This window comes from Cervus elaphus, chromosome 7, assembly GCF_910594005.1.
Source record: "Cervus elaphus chromosome 7, mCerEla1.1, whole genome shotgun sequence".
In the NCBI taxonomy this organism is placed as follows: domain Eukaryota; kingdom Metazoa; phylum Chordata; class Mammalia; order Artiodactyla; family Cervidae; genus Cervus; species Cervus elaphus.
In genome coordinates this window covers 21,788,390-21,811,371 of record NC_057821.1, presented here as the reverse complement: position 1 = coordinate 21,811,371, position 22,982 = coordinate 21,788,390, and the positions used below count along the sequence as shown (strand labels likewise).

At 39.1% G+C, this 22,982-nt stretch overlaps 1 protein-coding gene across 2 annotated transcripts in view; it reads left to right on the top strand.

Annotated features, from left to right (window-relative positions):
- PTCHD4 (patched domain containing 4) overlaps window positions 1-22,281 on the top strand; it is a 190,798-nt gene extending 168,517 nt beyond the window's left edge. For both annotated transcript variants that reach the window (XM_043907684.1, XM_043907683.1), the window contains one exon: window positions 19,926-22,281. In XM_043907684.1, the coding sequence (XP_043763619.1) occupies window positions 19,926-21,559 (1,634 nt within the window). In that variant the 3' untranslated portion in view covers window positions 21,560-22,281. The remainder of the gene's footprint in view (window positions 1-19,925) is intronic.
- Window positions 22,282-22,982: the final 701 nt, after the last annotated feature.

Below are 22,982 nucleotides of genomic sequence, written 5' to 3'. Positions count from 1 at the left end.
TCTTTCTGGACATCCTCCAAAGTTGTTCTCATGGTAAGGTATTTCTCATCCACTCTAAAATTGCCTCTCTCTACTCCAGACACATATGACTCCCCTTTTTTGTTTTCCTGATTCACCAATACATAATGCATTCTATTTTGTGCTTATTTATCTTATTATTTGTCTTCTTCAGTAGAATTTACCCCCATGAAAACAGGGGCCACCTCTGTCTTCATCACTTCTGCATCCCTAATGCTATAGTAGTGCTTAGGGCATAGTATATTATATACTCAATAAATATATATTGAATGAAAGAACGGACAAGGCAAGTCATTTTCCCTTATAGAATTCCTGTGCCTGAGCCAAGACACCATCACAAGTAATTTTTTTCCTTTTAATATTCAAGAAAACAAGTCAAGTTTCTAGTTGAAAAAATATATATCACATTGTGTTCATCTTTGTACTCAGATTAAGAATGCTTAGTAGTTATATTTTAGCAATTTCATTTCATCCGAACTGACTCTCTCTACTGACAGGATGAAACTAGAGGGAGGGAAATTGTTTCAAAACTCAAAAAGAAGTTTTATCTTATTTCTAAATTAAATGCATGTGCAGAAATTGGTTGTTGAGAAGTTTTACTTAAATTCCCTGGGTATTTGTGAGTGTGTTGACCAAACCCTTAGCTCATGGGTCAAAATAATGTCAGAAAAACTCTTCTTAGATCCAAGAACGAGTGATTTTCCTAGCTTTCAGAAAGCCCTATGTGAATCTATGTTTCCTTTGTACTTTAGAACAAAGGAAACCAAGTTTTTCAGAATTTGTAAGTGTGCATGGGTTACTTATAAGCGTATGAAATTGACTCAAGGTAAGGCATATTTGACAAGTACACCGACAAAAGAGAGAAAGATTAGAATTTGGACTTATTTATATGTGATTAAAAGGAAATCAAAGTAAAGAAAACTAGCTGACAGTTTTTAAATTGGATGCTTTGTTTGAAATGGAAGGGAAAACCATTGCTAATTAATCTTCAGGCTGAAATCATTGTTAAGACCTCCTTTCTTTATCAGTCCACATCCCCTTTGTCTTTCTGTGTTTCGGAAGCGTTTTCTTCATTTCAGCTCTCCCATATATTCATTTTCCTGAGCTCTTATAGTTTCGCCTCTGAGTGACACGCAGTGTCTTGAACATAGAAGGTAAATGAGTGCCTGTGCCCTGGATTAAAGTGTCTTGAATTCTTATTTAATTATTTCTTAGATATGCCCTTTTTCAATGAGACTGTAAACCCCTCAAAATAAAAGGTATCCGGACCTTCTTTCTCTAATCCTTAATACCCAAAACACACTAGTTATTGAAATCCCTATTGGATTTGATTATTTAAAAATAAAACCATTTCTAAGCAGGATATATTTTAGAAATTAAAGAATTATAATTTTTCAGCATTTAAAATGAAGCATTTTATGGAGGTTCAAGAGGGAGGGGACACATGTATACCTACAGTGATTCATGTTGATGTACGGCAGCAGAAACCAACACAATATTGTAAAGCAATTATCCTTCAATTAAAAATATGTTTTTTAAAAAAGGAAGCATTTTAGTAAAGCCTCGTCTTGTAAGAGGAGCCAGACAATGTTAATTTATCCAAAGTCAGACAAGGTATTTGTGCTGCTGCTTCTGCTGCTGTTATTGCTGTTTGGAAAATCTTTGCTTCCCCAGAGTTTTCACAATAGCGAGTGGGAAATAAGAGTTCAGCTAAGGAAATAACACTCTAACGTTAGGTGTTGACTTGCTTATTTTATTTTTAAGGCATCAGTGGGTGATCTCCCACTGCATTTATCTCAGGCCAGTAGAAGATTTAGTTTTTAAAAAGAAAGGAGGAGGGAGTGGGAAAAAAGCCTCTGGTAGGAAGAAGAAAAAAAGAGGCAAGATTTAGAAGACTAAATCCAAAGATTCCCTTCTTAGAGTCTAAAGGGAGGATATAAAATAATGACAATAGTCATAATAATAATAAGCAAGTGATTTGTGAAATACTGGGGTTTTATTCTGATCTATGAACCAAACTCTCTGCCCCTTTGGGGTCAGTATTCTCCACTCATTCCTTCCCTCCTTGCGCTTATCCACTGTGCATCTGTAATACACACCATCTCTCACCGTCTCCCACCTGACTTCTCTCACAGGAATACTAAATTGGTTTAAATCATGTGGGAGCGTTATAAATACTGTTTGGTGATGAGAATAAATTGGTTCAAATCACACAGGTACTTTCCTAAGTGCTGACTGATGAGGAAGTTTAGATATGCCGTAATTCATAAACAAAATGAAGAAGGTTACCTGGCAAGAGATGAGAGGTAGGAACAATTTTTGTATTTACGAAATGTAAAGGGAAGAGAAATAAACACATCCTAAATCGTTCTGCGAGGCCAGTAGTACCCTGATTCCAAAACCAGAGACCTCACAAGGAAAGAAAGCTATGAACCAGTATTACTTTTGCATACAAATGCAAAAAAGTTTTTACAAAACATTAGCAAACAAAATTCAACAACTTATAAATAGGATTATACCCCATGACTAAGGGGAATCTATCCCATAAATTCAAGGTTAGTTTAATATCTGAAAATCAGTTAACGTAACACACTATCTCAATAGAAAGATCAGAAACAACATGATCATCTCAGCAGACATAGTAGAAGAGGTATTTGAGAAACCTCAACACCCTTTTGTGATAAAAGACGCTCAACCAACTAGGACTAGAAGGGTACTTTGTCAACTGGATAAAAAATGTTTATGAAAGCCCAAAGCTAACATCATATTTTTAAATGAACATTTTTCCTTTAAGATTAGGAACAACAAAAGGACATCTACCCTCACCATTTCTCTTTCTTTTTTTTTTTTTTTCATTTATTTTCATTAGTTGAAGGCTAATTACTTTACAATATTGTAGTGGTTTTTGCCATACATTGACATGAATCAGCCATGGATTTACATGTGTTCCCCATCCCGATCCTCCCTCCCGCCTCCCTCCCCATCCCATCCCTCTGGGTCTTCCCAGTGCACCAGCCCTGAGCACTTGTCTCATGCATCCAACCTGGGCTGGTGATCTGTTTCACACTTGATAATATACATGTTTCGATGCTGTTCTCTCAGATCATCCTACCCTCGCCTTCTCCCACAGAGTCCAAAAGTCTGTTCTATACATCTGCATCTCTTTTTCTGTCTTGAATATAGGGTTATCGTTACAATCTTTTTAAATTCCATATATATGCATTAGTATACTGTATTGGTGTTTATCTTTCTGGCTTACATCACTCTGTATAAGATACCATTTCTATTTAACATTGTACTGGAATTTCTGGCTAGGACGGTAAGGCAAGCAGATGAAGTAAAAGTCATTCATATGAAAGGAGGAAGCAAAATTATATCAAAGATAACATGATCTCATTATAGAAAATCCTAAGGAATCCACCCCAAAATGTTTGGAACTCATAAAAGCATTTGGCAAAATTGCAGGATCAGTATAAAAAAGGGAATTGTGCTTCTGAAAAATGAAGTGAAAGTGTTAGTTTCTCAGTTGTGTCTGACTCTTTGCAACCCCATGGACTACAGCCCACCAGGCTCCTCAGTCCATGAAATTCTCCAGGCAAGAATACTGGAGAGGGTAGCCATTCCCTTCTCCAGGGGATCTTCTTGACCCAGAGATCAAACCTCAGTTTCCTGCATTGCAGGTGTATTCTTTACTGTCTGAGCTACCAGGTACTAACAGTGAACAATCCAAAAGTGAAATTAAGAAAACAGTTCCATTTAAAATAGCATTATAAAGAATAAATTTCTAAGCAATGAAATTTACCAAAAGCAACACAAAATTGCACTCTGAAAATTATAAAACACTATTAAAAAAAAAAACTTTAAAAGACCTAAGTAAATGGAAAGACATTCCATGTTCATAGACTAGAAGACTTACCATTAATCCACAGTAATGAGGACCGGTGGTACTGGCAGAAGCATAGACATGTAGATCAGTGGAACAGAACTGAGAATCCAGAAATACATTCTTCCATTTATAGTCAATTTTTTGACACAGATGCCTAGATAATCCAATGGGGGAAAAGTGATATTTTCAGCCAATGATACTGGGACTGTTAGATATCCATATGAGAAAGAATAAAGTTGGACTTCTTCACACTGTAAGTAAAATTCAACTCAGAATGGATCATAGACCTAGATGAAAGATCTAAAACAATAAATCTCTTAGAAGAAAATGTAGGAATATCTCTTCATGACCTTGGTTAAGCAAAGTCTTCTTAGATATGACACTAAAAGCAAAAGCAACAAAAGATGGATAATTTGGGCTTTCTCAAAATTAAAAACTTCTGTACTTCAAAAGATAGCATCAAGAAAGTGAAAAGACAACTCACAGAATGGGAACTGCAAGAAGCCCAGATTTGTGGTATATGCAATACTTTATAGCCATGCTCTGAAGGGAAAGGCCTCTTCTTGACCCAGATCTATTAATACTTGGATGTTCTGCTTTAGTCTTTTACTTCTTGTCTCTTATAACAGCAAATACTCTTCCACAAATAGATACCTTCACACTTAAGCCCTTCACTGGATTCTTCTCCAGGGAGAAATTGACCTGTCTTCCTATTTCTAGAGAAGTAGGGAGATTCTGACATCCAGTGGCCCTACCACCAATAGCGACCTAAAAAGCAAACTTATTTCTCTTCTTCCTCTTTCTTCCCTTCTGTCCTTCCTTCTTCTGTTCTCATTCCCACTTATTTCTGCACAGTGACATAGAGTTCTTCCTCTTGCAAGAGATGCATGTCTTTCTGGAGTGACTTTGCCTTTACTAGAAGGATGTCTACATCAGGTTGGGAGGTGCTATGCCATGCTCAGTTGTGTCCGAATCTTTACAGGCCCCCTGGACGATAGCCCACCAGGCTTCTCTGTCTGTGGGATTTTCCAGACAAGCATACTGGAGTAGGTTGCCATTCCTTTCTCTAGACTGGGAGGTAGAGGGCTCCGTTATCCTCCCAATGAGTTTTACCATCAGCAGACTTCTCCACTGCTGTTTAGCTCAGGTCTTTGTGTTTAGTTTGTTTCCAAGACCCCTTGAAAAGATCTGTGGGTGGTAGCATGCACTCATTAAGCTGACCCTGAATTTCCAGCACTACTGATGAGACCTTCTTTCACTGACCCTATATTTCTATGCTTCTTCATGAGGCAGATTCCTTAGACACTATATATGATTTATAGTTTTGTCTAACTACTGCAGAGAGGATAAAACGGAGAACAGAGTCAGGTCAAATAGTGAGAATGGTACTCCTTAAGCAGACATTTAAATATTAATATTAGAATAAAAGATTCTGGAAGTGCCCTAGAATTTTATTTATAGAGTTGTGATAGTTAAAATGCAGTTTCGAAATATAAAATGTGGGACTTCCCTGGCAGTCTAGTGGTTAAGACTCCACCTTCCCGTGTAGGGGGGTGTGGGTTTGACCCCTGGTTGGCAAGCTAAGGTACCATATGCTTCACAGCCAAAAATCCAAAACATAAAACAGAAGCAATATTGTAACAAATTCAATAAAGACTTTCTAAATGGTACACATAAAAAAATGTTTTAAAAAATCAAAATGCTGTTTTGGAAGGATTCAATAATAATGAGTAGAAAACTGCAGCTTTGATGTGATGTGTCTATGATATGGCTTCTATATGTGCAACACCAGGCTCTGTGCTCTTTCACTGATCATCTCATAGACAGAGTGTGGAAATCGGTCATCCAGCCGATCAACTGTCCTCCTCTCTGGGTTCTATGCAGTGGAGACTATACACCCAAGGAGCTAAAGGAGAGTCAACTTTTGATCCTTATAAATGAAGGCACACTATTTTCTAAAGTCCCTGGTAAAGCTGGAATGGTGACCTTATATGGGGCCAGAATCAATGCAGTGATCCCTACTTAATGAATCTTGAATCTAGATATTTTCCCCGCCTACCTGTAGGAGAATTAGGTCTTGAAGGCATCCTTCCCTAAGATTTCCTTAACAGTCAACTGCATGGGAGACTGGTTTGCCTCACAAATCCAGTTGCTGTCAGAAAAGAGACCAACGTTAAGAGATGAATAACCTGCCTTCCTTTAGATGGGCAGTACCGGGAGCTGTGTCTTCTCAGGATGAAGAAGCTGAGGGCAAGCCCTGACCCTTCTTCTTCATCTGTTATACAAGTAGTGCAGGAAAAAGAAATGGGGTTCAGTTTGTTTATTGTTTTAGAGGAATAGTGGCCAATCCAGTGATAAATTGTTACAAGTGTTATCAGGCTCTCACCATCAGATCAGCTATTGCTAGTGCTTAGAAGAGTGTGTTCAAAGAGAAAAAGGAAAGAATGGGAGTGTCCTCTCCAGCACTATCTAAATGAGAGTAGAACTGAAGTCTCCTCCTCACGGAAAAGAGAAGTAGGGGTAAGTATTCCCTTTCCAATGTGCTAGAACACCAGAAATCTTGGAAGCTCAGAGGCACACATGCATTAATCAATTTTACAATGAATATTTACTAAGTGCCAAGTACTGCTTTAGGAAAGGGACATATAAAGATCAAAGTAAGACACAAATACTGCCCTCAAGATCGTGGTCTACTCTCTTTAGGGTGAGTTGGGCTTCCCTGGTGTCTCAGACAGTGAAGAATCTACCTGCAATGCAGGAGATATGGGTTTGATCCTTGGGTTGGGGAAGATTCCCTGGAGAAGGGAATGGCAACCCACTCCAGTATTCTTGCCTAGAGAATCCCATGAATGGAGGAGCCTGGTGGGCTACAGTCCTCAGGGGAAGAGACGACTAAGCGTACACACACTGAAGATTTGAGTTCTGGTTCTGAGTACCAAAAGAACTCTGTAAACTTTACATGCCTCTGCTTCTTCTGAATCTCCATTTCCTAATCATTTAATGAAAGGGGAAAGTGATCTGTTCATGAGACTCACATGCAGTGATGTGTCTCAGGACTCCTTTTGTATACGTCTCCTCCTTTATGGGTTCCACCTTTGCAAGAACACACACATTACCAACACAGGTCCATATTAGGAAAGGATATGAATGAGTTATTCATCTAAAGGAATGAAGAACCATGTTTACATGGTGGATCTTCGCAGGCATATTTCCATTTTCATGGAAGACTAACCACTTAAGTTGAATCATGATTTGCATGCTGTAGAAGCTTAATTAATATCTGCTGATTAGTTGATGGGTTTCCTTGAGAGACATCTGTTTTATTAAAGATTCCCACACCAGTTAATGTAGTCTACCCCTTGAGAAATCTCAGAAAGTGTCAAAGAGATAATACGTTTTAGAAGTTACTGACATTATTTCATCAGCTCTTTACTTAACATTTCTGGGTCCTAAATTGTTCTCAGTTAATTAGAGGTGAAAAATGTTCTGGAAAGAGTAATGTGAACCCGCTTTGGGGTTTTGTTGTTGTTGTTGTAATTGCTGAAATACTCCTGGGTTTTCTTATGTCTCTAAGGATCAGAACTTTCAGATGGTCACATAGGCGAACTCATCCTGCCAAGGTCCAGTTAGTTGTTTCAGAGCCATAGTTATCTGAGAAGTTTTCATTTGACTCTTTCTTTTCATCATTTCTTGATTACTCTTTGCCTAATAGAAATGGGCAGGATAAAGTCCCTGAGGATTCTCAACACAGAAAGGAATAAGATTTATCCCATGACAGCAATAAGAGTTTCGTGCAGCTTTCACTCCTTGAGGCTATGTTTGGTGGCCTGGTGTGTTATCCTGATTAACTGTCGTCTCTTTTGATGACTTCAAGAAAGAAACACAGCAGTGGGCTGTACTACACTGTGAGCATTTAGCTAAGACCCCAAATAAATGTTCAACCGTAAATAAAAAGTGATGGCTACTATTTATTGAGTTTTTAATATGTGCCAAGGACTCAGGTAAACACTTGATGTGGATGATCTTGTTTATTATCCTGAGCAACACACTGTCAGGCTGTTGTTCAGTCACTAAGGCATGTCCAGCTCCTTGCCGCCCCATGGACTGCAGCACGCCCCTGGGAGTTTGCTCAGATTCACGTCCCTTGAGTCTGTGATGCCATCTAACCGTCTCATCCTCTGCTGCCCTCTTATTTTGCCTGCAGTCTTTCCCAGCATCGGGGTCTTTCCCAATCTGCACACGAGAAAATTGACACGGAGAGGTTGCTGCTGAAGGTGTGGGGGTAGGAAGCGATGCAGCTGGGGTGTGAACTGGGGCGTGAACACAAGAGCCGCACTCAGGGCCCCCCTTCTAGTCTGCTATCCGCCCAACCACTGTCCTCTATCCCTGCCTAACCACTGTCCTCTATCCCTGCCTAACCACTGTCCTCTATCCCTTCCTTCGGGAAGGGATACATCTAACATCTAACTTTTTCTGAGATGACTCCCTTGGTTAATTTATGCTGTGATAAAGCTAAGTTCAGCTGTAGATCACTGAAAGGGGACAGATTACAGGGAAAGACAGTGAGAAGAGGGCCTTTTCAACTGAAAAGAAAGCCTGTACTCATCAGGGATATATTCAAATGACACCAGCTCTGTCACTTAGAGAGGACCCTCTAGAAAATGGTCTCCTTGCTCGGCGCCCCCGCAGGGGCTGCTGGAACTGAGCTGGCTGCCCTGAAACCCTGCTGTGAACTTTCTGGAAGTGAGTCTGGTTTGTTCTGTGAGCTGCAGAATGAATCAGATTCGTGGCTGGAAATCTCCCTTTCAGCTTCTTGCCTGCGGGATGAGAGTGATTCTATCAGCGTAGCCTGAATAAGAGCATTCATGTAAGGAATGCCACAATTAGTTGAATCCAGTTAACCAAAAGCCTCTATTATAAATCAACACTTTTCTGCAAAGAACTTCTAAGGACAGAGAAGGCAAATTTCAAAACAGTCACCACAGAAGAAAACTTTTAAGCTTTTCTCTAGGCCTGGTATACATTCAGTGCAAGCTCCCACATTTCTGCAACTTTGTAATATTCACTACTGGCTGTCATTCATGGGCACACTAATTGTGTACCAGATATTTGTATAAAAGGATTCAGGTGTCTGGGTCTCCTTTAACACAGCAATTCTTTGAAGCAGGTATTACTTGTTTTTTTCCATTTTGCAGATTGGCAATCTAACCAAATGATGGAGTTCATTATTTGCCAAGGTCACACATCTAATAGATGGTAGTGAGAAAGCTTGGGATTCCCAGGTGGCTCAGTGATATTGAATCTATCTGCCAATGCAGGAGACGTGGGAGATGCGGGTTTGATCCCTGGGTTAGGAAGATCCCCCTGGAGGAGGGCATGGAAACCCACTCCAGTATTCTTGCCAGGAAAATCCCGTGGACAGAGGAGCTGGGTGACCTACAGTCCGTGGGGTTGCAAAGAGTTGGACACAGTTGAGCAACTGAACATACATGCACAGTGAGCAAGCTTAAACCCACAACACTCAGTTTTTCAAGCAGTATCCCAAATTACCTTCCTTTTATTGATGCATAAAGATGATGAGCCTGAAGTATCTTATTCAGTAAATAATAAAAACTAACGTTTATTGAGTGCTTCCTGGGTTCCAAGCCTGCTCTAAGTGTATTACAACTCTTACCTCATTTAATCTTCATCTTAATCCATTAAAATAGGTAGCTTTTTAATCCCTATTTTCCAAACTAGGAAAATGAAATACACAGAAGTTAAACTAATTCACCCCAAACCACACATCACAGTGATGGAGCCAGAACTAGAAGCAAAATATGTTGCCCCAGAGTATGTCCTTTTAATTGCTACGTATAATGCCTTTTTCCCTTGTTTCAAGAACTGGTTGCAGAAGAGGAATACAAGCCTAATGCATTTTAGAAAGATTTCCAATAAAGTTAATCAACCAATAAAAGCGGAATCAAAAAGGAAGTTCTGGTTGATTAATTTAATGACGGTTCAAATAATCAGATGATCCAATTCCTGAGCTTCTCGTTTAATTGAGTTTCCACTGATTTCAGGCCATTCTGTTCAGAGAGAATTCTCATTCATGGGATGTTAAATTTATCTTCATTGGTAAGAAAGGCAGCAAAACCTTGAAGGATGCTCCCAGAAAACTCTCCCTTTGAAGCATTATGCTTTTATCAAGGATTTGTGCTACAACTTTGAAGATTTTCTTTTGAGTGATATTCATAAGAAACCACAACTGTGCATAATTTAAATTTGCTAAGTAAGAGTCCTTCCATTTCAAACGTGTTTCTTAATGATTGAAGCAGACATTTTAAAAGCATTCTCCAGCTCTTGGTGTTATAGAAATCCTCAGTCATCATCACTTCTCCTCTTTGTAGGATAGAAGTTCCCCCAAGCTTGTAATTAATGAACCATTAAATTCAGGCATGCGGATATGATATAGTTTTCAAATGGGACAAATGGGAGTGATTAAACTTCAAAGTGATGACATTTTACCATATCTTCCTAATGGGAGGCACTCAAGCAATGTCCTTCAAATGAATGAACTAATTTTTCTAACTAATTTTTGTTCTTTGAATGTCTTTAGCTCGGTAAATACTTAGAGTATCTTTATTTTCTTTTCTACAAGTTCTTTTTTTTTTTCTTTTATATAATCTCTTACTCTAGGTCTTTATTTTTTAAGTACATGCTTATGTTTAGTTTGTGTGTGTGTTGCTCAGTCATTTCGGTCGTGTCCAACTCTTTGTGACCCTATGGATGGTAGCCCTGCAGGCTCCTCTGACCATGGGGTTCTCCAGGCAAGAATACTAGAGTGGTTTGCCATGCCTTCCTCCAGGGGATCTTCCCAACCCAGGGATCACTCTTGACAATTGTAAGCTTTTTAGTCCCACCAGTCATTCTCCCATCCATTGCTCTCTCTGCTTAAAGCAATGACTTTTTGTTCCTCGTGACTCCTCCTCCCTTCTCCTGTTTTAACATCCATGTTATCTTCCTTTCTGAGCATCTTTCCACTACCCACATGCCCAACTGGCTTTCTCTTTTTAGTGAGAGTACAACTAAAATATGACTGCCACCAGAAAACCATCCCTTTTCCTAGTGACATGATTTGAAAATTCGGATCCTCCAGGGATTAACTCTGATCCAGTGCTCCTGTTCCAACTCTTATACTTCTAACTCCTACACTCAAAGAATTCAATGCATAAAGTCACCAGTAATAAAAGTTTTAATTAACTCATTTTCCAAAACTACTTATTTAGTATAAAATATCAATGTCCTCCAGCCAAAGACCATCTGGAATACTAAGATAATTGAACAAATTTGGGTTTATTGCCTCTCTGCAGTCAGGAAGAACACACACCATTGGGGACTATAAAGCATTTTGGGAAGAAGATTTTAGAATGGACGGCTACGATTTTTTGAAAGTGTTAGGTGATTCGGAAGAGGGTTGAAGGCAGCATGGTTAAGTTACTGTCAGGAAGAGAGGGTAAATCTGTCATCAGTGGTCTTTAACAATTCTTATACCTAGAAGGCAAGAAGACCAGACCAAGATTAAAGTGTGATTGATAAGGAGGCAGAAATCAGGACTTGCCTGGTGGTCCAGTGGTTAAGAATCCACCTGCCAATGCTGGGGACACAGGTCCCCTCCCTGATCTGAAAGAATTCCAGATGCTGAGAGGCAGCTGAGCCATCACACTGCAAGTACTGCATCCAGGCACCTAGAGCCCATGCTCAGCAGCAAGGGAAGCCTCTGCAAGGGAGAAGCTTGCGCACCCCAACTAGAGAGTAGCCCCCACTGGCCGCAACTAAAGAGAGCCCATGTGCAGCAACAAAGACCCAGTGCAGCCAAAAATAAATAAATACAAATTTTTGAAAAAAGAAGCAGCAGCAATCAACCCTACCAGGCTTGATGAAAGGATGTTTGGTCTGTTTTGTTTTGGACAATGTTTGCATTTTGTCTGTGCTCAATCACAATTAGAGTGGTCTTATTTTGCTTCAGTCTGTCCCCAGTCACAAAGTGATCCTGTCTGATGCTTTTTTTTTTTTTTTTGCCAGACCATCTGTGGGCAACAAGACAACACTAAATCTAGCTGTGAGGGCCAGACCAGTTCCAGGCAACAACAAGACCTACTTGACAGCATTCGGCTACCAGGGCTGCTTTTCCCTTTCTCAAAAATATATTCCTTTTGTAAAACTGGAAGACATGGAAAGCACTGGGAAGAAAATGAAAAGCTTCCTGGGAGTTATTTTCTCCCAGAATGGGAATACCAGATTGAGGGAGAGACTGAGAAAGCAAGCCGTGCTGGCTTTGCAGTGGAGTTCAGCTCTTGGCAGCACTGAGTTCCTGCAGCAAGGAAATCTGAAAAGATAAGCTCAGAGTTGCCCTCAAAAGCCAACTCAGCTCTGGTGGGAAAGAGAGTAGGAACCAGGTTGCATTGAGAAGCTGGCATGCGTGTGTGCTAAGTCGATTCAGTTGCATCTGATTCTTTGCAACCCAATGGACTGTAGCTCCCCAAGCTCCTCTGTCCATGCGATTCTCCAGACGAGAATACTGGGGTTGGGTTGCCATTCCCTCCTCCATCGGAAGCTGGCATTTCAAGTCAAATGTCACATAGCTTAGAAGTCCAATAAAAAATCAAAATGAAAGAAGGGCACTCAAAGACTGTGCTCTGGGACAACCCAGAGGGATGGGTGGAGAGGCAGTGGGAGTGGGGTTCAGCATGGGGGGACAAATGTGCACCCGTGGCTGATTCGTTTCGATGTATGGCAGAAACCACCACAACATTATAAAGTAATTATCCTCCAATCAAAATAAATTAATTAATTTTTAAAAAAATCAAAATACTTTTCCACCAGAGCTTAATGATGATTTCCACAAACACAACTGCTGAACACATAGTTAACCAAAGCAGAAATAACTGCTCAGGGAAAGTAGAAAGCTTTCTCTGGAGTGAGTCATTGAGGAGTATTATTTTTAACCTTTATTTTTTAAAAATTTTTTATGTTGTTACAACAGGAGATGTCAAACTCTCATGACCTGCTGAGGGCTTACCATGTTCAAGTGAAAGGGTTAGACCCACCAGTTCATCTTCAGAACAGAATTAAGAAGAATCCAAAGTCCACCAAGAAGCATATTAGAGCCATAAATATATCAAAGAAAACCCCAGTAATTGGGTCAGTTACAATTACTTCCGATTGGATTTTATCCTTGTTAAAACTGTTTTCCTTGGAATTCTTGATTTTGGAGAGATTGAGTTTGGGATTAAAATGGCAACTGTAAAATTTGTATTAGATTTACAGAAGAAAATCATTACTTTAAAAGAAGTCACTTGCAGCCTAGCCATGAACCGAAGAGAATTTCCTGTAGCCTTATCAGGCCGTAGTGTAGAAGTTTACACCGGAAGTGCAGGAGTTTAGAGAAATATTGTATAATGTGGGTTGGAATCAGTTTTCGGAGAAGTTCCATCTCACTTTAGAAGTCATGTTTATTTGTTATAGAGTGATTGCCTGGGGTTCATATGGGATTATAATCAGTCCTGAATATTGTTCACCTCACCTAGGACTGAAATGAGTTGTGTTTGGTGTCAAAAATCTATTTTTTTTTTAATCTGTTAAAATATTTCCTCTGGCTGACCTGTACTGCCATGACTAAGGATAAGAATCTACATATTCTTTATTTTCTCATTTCTCAATTGTGAGTAGCAGAATTTATTAAATTATTGTTCAATATGATATGTTAGCAAGTGTCCAGCTAAGATTTCCTGGTTATTGCACAATCCTTCCATTTTCCTTCATTTAGAAAGAGGTCTCCCCAGCAACATCCCTGAAGAATGTTAGATATTCAACACACATACACATGCAAATATTTTATTTGTATTCATTTCCATCCTTGCATTGTTCTCTCAGTTCCAGTTCTGTCCAAATCATTTCTACTCCTAAGAGTTCTCTCTCTTTTCTTTCATGAAACTTTATCAAAATAAATGTCAGCTATCTAATAATGACCCAGGTGAGACAGATATTTCTTATATTATTCTAATATAGTTTGCAAATGTATATTATTATAATATAGTGAGGAAATTATCAAAATTTGGCAGTCTTCTTTTGAAACATTAAATAAAGTGTGCAATTTGGGCAATATATTATCTCTGCCAAGAGAAAAAAATTCATTTATAAATGTTAAAAACACAACTACCTTCCCTTAATTTACAAGTGTTGTGCCTTTATTCATGTTATACCATCAGTCTAGACCATCATTGGCATCATCCTCTGCTTACTAACACCTTTAGGAGCTTTCCCTGATCTCTCAGAGAGAATCAGCTGTATTTTCACAGTACACAGCAAACATCTCTACTTAACAAGAGTGCAAGCCTTCCTTTCATATTATGCAAGTTAGCCACTTGCATATTAGCCTTCATCACTCAAGAACATAAACACTGTTGTTCATAAGACAAACTGAGGCCTTAGCTGAGGATTAAGGATTTTGGTGGGAGTGAGACAAAAGCAAAGAACTGCTAGGACTGGGGTACCAGGGAGCAATATAATGGAATTAGTTCACATCGTTGTTCAGTGGGGCAAGTCACACTTGTGTATATTTCATGCATCATCATCTCAGATGGTCTTTTGAGTAGATACCAGTATTTTAGTTTCAGGTAAGGTGTTTGAACTGAAATAGGACTCTCAGAATACGGGTGAAAATATAGTAAATAAGACCCTTTTTAAAAGCTTCGGTGACAGTTAGGGCTTCTTTCAGGCAAGCAGATGTTCAAAAAATGGCTCTAGCCTCAGAATGAAAACCAGTTAAGAAACGAAGTTAGAAAACAGGATCCTTGTTGTTAACAGGCCAATTGGACAGAGCAACAACATAATTCCAAACCCTAATTTCTCCTTGTAGGAGCCACGTTCTGTGAAATCATTAAGCAGTTTTTTGTCTGGATAGATGGAAAGGTGGGTAGGTAGATAGATGGATAAGTTAGACAGACAGATAAGGTTAGGTTAATGTGTTTTGGGACTTTGAGGTGTTTTTTTTTCACCATTTTCTTTCCATTTTCCCCAATTTTTTTATGGAAACGTGTCTTATTTTTATAATCAGAAAAGGTGATTAAAACATATGTGTCCATGTAATATCATTTCTTCATTTGACTAAACCAGTAATTCTCAGTTGGGGGCAATTTTGTCCCCCAAATAGCCTTTGGTAATGTCTGGAGACATGTTTGATTGTCACAACTGAAGAGTGAGCTATTGGCATCTAGTGAGTAGAGGTAGGGATGCTTCTAGACATCCTACAACATACACAATGGCTTCTAAAATTCAAATGTTTTAGAAAATATAACCTCTGCCTCAGAATTAGCCAAGTAAAAATAACTTCTGGATTGATGAATATTGGAAAAGATTGTGTTTCTTGTTTACCTTTAAGTTTTATTTAATTGACTAGCAAGATCCTCATGTCTTAACAAATTCTAATAAATATATATATTTGGGTTGAGTTGAATTTAAAGTGTGTTCTTTTGAACACAATTAATATAGGTACAAAGATGCAGTGTAAATTTTTGAATTAATAATTAAGAAGTATATTTTTCTAGACCCATCTTGAATCAAGAATTAAGGTTGATTTATTCAGTAGGAAGTTAGTGGGCATCTACCACTTTGTCAGATGTTCTGCGGAGTATAAAAGTAACATAAAAAGCATTCCCTGACCTTGAGGAATTTGCAATCTAACCAAAAAGATAGAACATGTCCTGAGAAAGTCATTTTGTTCCAGAGCAAAACAACACACGTTTGTGTGCCAAAATGAGTAGTAAATTAGTGCAATAGGAGTTTAAGAAACAGAAAAAAAGTCAGTATGTCTGGAATTGTCAGAAATGGCTATAAGACAAAGAAGAGAATTGAACTAACAGACTGATGGGTAGAATTTCAACATAAGCAGCAATCAGGGGAAGGTATTGAAAGGCAGAGAAAATAATGTGAACAAAACTTAGAAAGACTGATAATAAACAGGTTGATAAGGAGTGAGAGAACTACCTAACTGAGCAGGTATTAGATTAGAACTGCAGTTCGGATTTAATTATGGGGAAACCTATTTAATTATGGTGAAAATCAAATGGGTATTATTAGTAATACTCTACAGAGTGAAGTAAGAAAGAGAAAAACAAATATCATATATTAATGTATATATGTGGGATCTAGAAAAATGGTATAGATGATCTTATTTGCAAAGCAGAAATAGGGTCACAAACATAGAACAAATATATGGTTAGCGAGGGGGAAAGCAGGTGGTGGGAGGAGTTGGGAGCTGGGGATTGACATATATACTCTATGAATACTATGTATAAAATAGACAACTAATGAGGACATACTGTATAGTGCAGGGAACTTTACTTAATGCACTGTGGTGACTTGTAGGGGAAGAAAGTCCAAAAGTGAGGAAATATATGTATATGTATGGCTGATTCATTTTCTGTATAGTAGAAACTAATGGCCCAAATGGTAAAGAGTCCGCCTGCAGTGCAAGATACCTGGGTTCAGCCCCTGGGTCGGGAAGATCCCCTGGAGAAGGAAATGGCAACCCACTCCAGTATTCTTGCCTGGGAAATCCCATGGACGGAGGAGCCTGGCAGGTTGGGGTCACAAAAGAGTCAGACATGACTTAGTGACTAAACAGCAACAATACAACATTATAAAGCAACTATACTCCAATAAAAATTAAGAATAAATGAAAACCCTGTAAAATATCTAAACCTGTGAGTGGGATAAACATGGCATCCCCAAAGCTGTGTTTTCAGTTTTCATCACAGAGTGATTATTTGACCTCAAAGGACTTAGCTTCATCTTCCCACACGTACAGACCTTTCTACTATATAAAGCAACAACCTGGCCTACATAACGTACCTAATATTCCATAAAAGTGGCCAAAAGCAGAGACAAGCCAGATTTAGCCATAGCCTTAGGTAGCATTTTCCCCACTGTGACTACAAAGATAGCAAGAGTCCCCATTTCAGAATAGAAGTCCTCTAATTAAGGAATGATTTTAATTACTTTAACTAATATCCTAATATTATGTTTTTGTCAAGAGAATCAGAGAACAAGTATTCCATTTGGTCAAGGAGTCTTACAGAAGATAGAAATGAATAATTAATGTTGTTCAGAATTGTTAAACTCAATTCAGTACACATAGATGTAGAGCTAGTCATTTGTTTCAAGAAAAAATAGATTGTTGGCTCAAAAAAAAAAAAAAACAAAAACTTGCCTTATACTTAAATGTACTCTTCAGAACCCTTTCTAATGATTAGGATAAACTTATCTTTCCTGACTGGAGACCCAGAAGAAATAACATTGGAGAATGAATCAGCTTTATACTGTGGACAAGAAGAGCTCCAATGCAATAACAATTGATAATTAATGAAAAAAAATTCCCAAGAAGAATGAACCAATGTGTCTTTAAAATAAAAAATTAGCATTTATACCATTAAACCTATAGATACTGTAGTCAAATTAACTATAAAATGAGAATTCTTAGATACCCATAAAAGAGGTTTTGGTAAACGTGAACTTACCTATAAAATTTGTTGGCTGGACTGTTTATAATAGCCAGGACATGGAAGCAACCTAGATGCCCATCAGCAGACGAATGGATAAGGAAGCTGTGGTACATATACACCATGGAATATTACTCAGCCATTAAAAAGAATTCATTTGAATCAGTTCTAATGAGATGGATGAAACTGGAGCCCAGCTGGTGCACTGGGAAGACCCAGAGGAATCGGGTGGAGAGGGAGGTGGGAGGGGGGATCGGGATGGGGAATACGTGTAAATCTATGGCTGATTCATATCAATGTATGACAAAACCCACTGAAAAAATAAAAAAAAAAAAAAACAAACAACAACAACAAAAAAAAAAAGAAACTGGAGCCCATTATACAGAGTGAAGTAAGCCAGAAAGATAAAGACCATTACAGTATACTAACACATATATATGGAATTTGGAAAGATGGTAACGATAACCCTATACGCAAAACAGAAAAAGAGACACAGATGTATAGAACAGACTTTTGGACTCTGTGGGAGAAGGCGAGGGTGGGATGTTTCGAGAGAACAGCATCGAAACATGTATATTATCTAGGGTGAAACAGATCACCAGCCCAGGTTGGATGCATGAGACAAGTGCTCGGGCCTGGTGCACTGGGAAGACCCAGAGGGAGCAGGTAAAGAGGGAGGTGGGAGGGGGGATCTGGATGGGGAATACATGTAAATCCATGGCTAATTCAAGTCAATGTATGACAAAAACCACTACCTTATTGTAAAGTAATTAGCCTCCAACTAATAAAAATCAATGGAAAAAAAAATTTGTTGGCTGGGAAAATGTTTAGCTGCATATAATAGCCTCAATTACAGTGGCTTAACCAAACAGAGATTTTGTTTTCTTTAAAGAGAATTCAAGAGGAAAGTAGGCCTTGGTTCTTATTGATGGCATCATGATGCCATTTAGAACAAAGGTCCTTCTGATTTTCTAATAAGCATCCTTAGATGACTTCCAATTGCATTGCATCGGCCAGAAGTGCCTCATGTGAACCACTCCTAGCTGAAAGGTAGGCTGAGAAATATAGTTTTTAATTGTGTGCATTGCAGCCCCAAATAAAACTTAAAAAGAAGTAGAAGCATTATAGAGACCAATTAGCTAATTCTTTTCAACAACACAAAATCAGTGATTATGCTAAGACCCTAATCATTACAATAAGTTTGTTAAAGCACTGCTAAGTGAATTGGGTAACACATAGCTCCAATATCCAGGTGCCACACAAGTCTATTTTCTAGGATTGCTTAAACTAGGTCATTTTTTGCCTTTAAACTACATTTTTGTCTAATGAATTTCTTGGAGAACAGCCCAAGCACAGCTTGTATCCATTCATAGAGAATGTGTGTAGTGTTGATGATCCTACAAGAGCAAGAGTGATCCATGAAGATTTCCAGTCAGTCAGAAAGTTTCCAGTTGTTATTCCTGGGTGATAATTGACAGAGCTAATCCAGAGAAGTGAAAAAAAGGGGTAATTGAAGGTATGGTATCATACTTTTATTTTCCCAGCCGCTTTCTCTCTGTTATTTTAGTAAAGAACCAAGTGGTGGTATCTTAAGAGCTGTCAAGCTCCTAAAAAAAAAAAAAAAAAAAGAGCTCAGTATCTCACTGTATCTGGCACAGAATAGGTGCTCAAGGAGTAGTTCTTGACTAAACCTTTATCTGTTTACCCTTATCAAAATGTGTACAGAAACTGGTTAAAAAGAAGCATTCTCCATCCACTGTAATGGAGCAATCAAACATTTAGTCATCACCCACTCTGTGTGGATAAAAGCTCTCTGAGAAACTGCTTGCTATGATCTCTCCCCAAGAAGGTCTTATTCTGCATTTTGTGTGACCTGGCAGATTTTTTCTGACTCACATCCAATGTTAATTAATCAAATCTATAGGAATTGGTTTCTAAGCTATTTGGCTATCAAGCAGATTATTAACATTGTAAAATCAATTTAAAGCCATTTTCAAGTGTTTAAAATCCCCTTATAATTTCCCAAATCAGCATATAAGTCAGTTTGAGATGGAGGTTGGGGACTATCAGTCAATACATCAGTTGATCAAGCACTGAATTGATGTTGAGCAGCATTTGAAGATGGGTGAATAACAGCCCCTGCCCTTGATGATTTATGATCCATTTAGAGACAATAAGTGTGCAGGGGGAAAATCATGAAATAGTGTCACATTGCATTTACAATTTGTCAAATTAATAGAAAAGACAATAAATGATTCTTTTTGCCCAGAATACCAATTAGTTTGGACTTGACTAAAGTAGAAACATGAATCAAATATATCCTGGTATGTAACTGAAATTTGAGACCCGGATAGGAGTATCACAGCACTTTGAAGATTAGAGTGTGACATCCTGGTTAGCATAGATAAGCTATAAAGAATCCACTTGAACCACAGGAGGCAATGAAAACAATTGTTCTTTTCCTTCTCTCTTTAAATTAGGTCATGGGACGAAAGGAGTATTTGAGCTTCTATCTGGATGGCGGAGAACTAAAGAGAATTTGCCCTTCAAAGACAGGGTAGCAGATGCCTATTCGGATGTGATGGTGACCTACACCATGACCAGCTCCCTGTACTTTATCACCTTTGGCATGGGTGCCAGCCCGTTCACCAACATAGAGGCTGTGAAGGTCTTCTGTCAGAACATGTGTGTCTCCATCCTGTTGAACTACTTCTACATTTTCTCCTTCTTTGGCTCCTGTCTGGTCTTCGCTGGCCAACTAGAGCAAAACCGTTACCACAGCATCTTTTGCTGTAAGATCCCTTCTGCAGAATACCTGGACCGCAAGCCTGTGTGGTTCCAGACAGTGATGAGCGATGGACATCAACAGACATCGCATCACGAGACGAACCCCTACCAGCACCACTTTATTCAGCACTTCCTCCGTGAACATTACAATGAATGGATTACCAATATCTATGTGAAGCCATTTGTGGTCATCCTCTATCTCATCTACGCCTCCTTCTCCTTCATGGGGTGCTTGCAGATCAGTGATGGAGCCAACATCATCAATCTACTAGCCAGCGATTCCCCAAGCGTTTCTTTTGCCATGGTTCAGCAGAAATATTTCAGCAACTACAGCCCTGTGATAGGATTCTACGTCTACGAGCCCCTTGAGTACTGGGACAACAGTGTCCAGGAGGACCTTCGGAGACTCTGTAGTGGGTTCACTGCAGTGTCCTGGGTGGAGCAGTATTACCAGTTCCTGAAAGTGAGCAACATCAGTGCCAATAACAAGAGTGACTTTATTAGTGTCCTGCAAAGTTCATTTTTAAAAAAGCCAGAATTCCAGCATTTTCGAAACGATATCATCTTCTCCAAGGCAGGAGATGAAAACAACATTATTGCTTCTCGCTTGTATCTGGTGGCCCGGACGAGCAGAGACAAGCAGAAGGAAGTCATAGAAGTGCTGGAAAAGTTGAGGCCTCTGTCATTGTCAAAGAGCATCCGGTTCATCGTGTTCAACCCCTCCTTCGTGTTCATGGACCATTACAGCTTATCTGTCACTGTGCCTGTGCTGATTGCAGGGTTCGGTGTCCTCCTGGTGTTAATCCTGACTTTTTTCCTAGTGATCCACCCTCTGGGAAACTTCTGGCTAATTCTTAGCGTCACCTCAATTGAGCTGGGCGTTCTGGGCTTAATGACACTATGGAACGTCGACATGGATTGCATTTCTATCTTGTGCCTTATCTACACTTTCAATTTTGCCATTGACCACTGTGCACCATTGCTTTACACGTTTGTATTAGCAACTGAGCACACCCGAACACAATGTATAAAAAGCTCCCTTCAAGAGCATGGGACAGCCATTTTGCAAAATGTTACTTCTTTTCTTATTGGGTTGGTTCCCCTACTATTTGTGCCTTCGAACCTGACCTTCACACTGTTCAAATGCTTGCTGCTCACCGGGAGTTGCACACTTCTGCACTGTTTTGTTATCTTACCTGTGTTCCTAACCTTTTTCCCCCCTTCTAAAAAGCACCACAAGAAAAAGAAGCGTGCCAAACGAAAGGAGAGAGAGGAAATCGAATGCATAGAAATTCAAGAGAACCCTGATCACGTCACTACAGTCTGAAGGGGGTAGACGAATGGATTATTTTTCTTTTCCAGTATTGCACAATGATGCAGGGCCGATAAAGCTCAGACCTCAGCTGCTTGGGCTGGCCAGGGGTAACAAGGCAAGGCAGATGAAGAGTGAATTATTTATGACACGTCAAGGTGTCCACTTCCAGGGGGGCAAGAGGGACTCAAAGAAGGGTAAAAAGCTCTTTGAAACCTTGTTCTCCACTAAAGATAAGTTTCTGGATGTGATCTTAGAGCTCATCCAAGGAACGGACAAATCAAAGGAGGGTTAGAAGGCCAAAGGAAAAGGCTACTTTTAAAAATAAAATGATTAGGAGAGATTGAGTAGAGAGATGGGGGCCTCCAAATAGCAGAGAAGACTTCAGAAATGTCAAAATTGCCGTGGCACTTTTCATATTTTTTTTTGAATAGGTTGGTCAAAGGAAACCTATGCACTTGGGAAGTACACATTTAATCCTGTCTAAACCAAAGGACTTCCCGACTCATTCTACATGTACATATATATGTATATATGCCATATATACATATACTTAGATTTGTCTTTAGTGTACATCGATGTCTGTGTGGAGGGAGGTGCCCTTTTGCAGGCGGGCTGGACTTTCTTTAGAGAGTCCAATCAGCCTTAGGCAAATCTAGATATGTTAATGGCCACTCTACATCAACTCAAGTGGTGCAAGAGCATTGTTCAACTGTGCACTAGGCAAAATAAACAGATATGGGCCCATTAAATTCATACACCATGTTGTCAATCTTTGGGATTCTTGCTTTGGATGACTTTGCAAAAAAAAACACAAAAGGCATCTGAATTAATTACCATGGGGGCAAGGTTTCAAATCTGATGTTAATGCTAAATAGTTACTATGGCTTTTTATTGGCTTAAAATGGTTCTCTGTATTTGGAAAGGCTGATTTAGCTGCTTTTAGGGAGCTCACCCACTGCAAATGAGCATGTATTGTCCATACAAATGTGTACAAAGGTGCAAAAGTGTGTGTGCGTGAGAGAGAGAGAAAGTCAAGGTATTCCATAGTTACAGTATTCACATTTTAGATGGTGAAAATATACTGCCATGGAATATAGATAATGAACATAGGAGAAAGTGGACGTAACTCGGAAACTTGTTGGAGAATGAAATAGAGTAAATGAACCATCACCGTTCATCACATGCCCTCAACTGGTTCTTAGTGTAAAAAAAAAATATTCTAATCCCATAAAGTCTAGTGTGTTCCTTGCATTAATATTTGGAACATTAACCCAGGCCACGATCACCACAGTAGTGATCTCTATATCTACTGCAATATTGTTTTGCAGCTTCTTGCGATATCATTTTTCTTGTTACCTGAAAAGTGCTTGTTGGTTGGCCTGCCTTCTAGGGTGATTGTTGCTCTCCATGAGTGACATAGTAACTAACTGCTGCT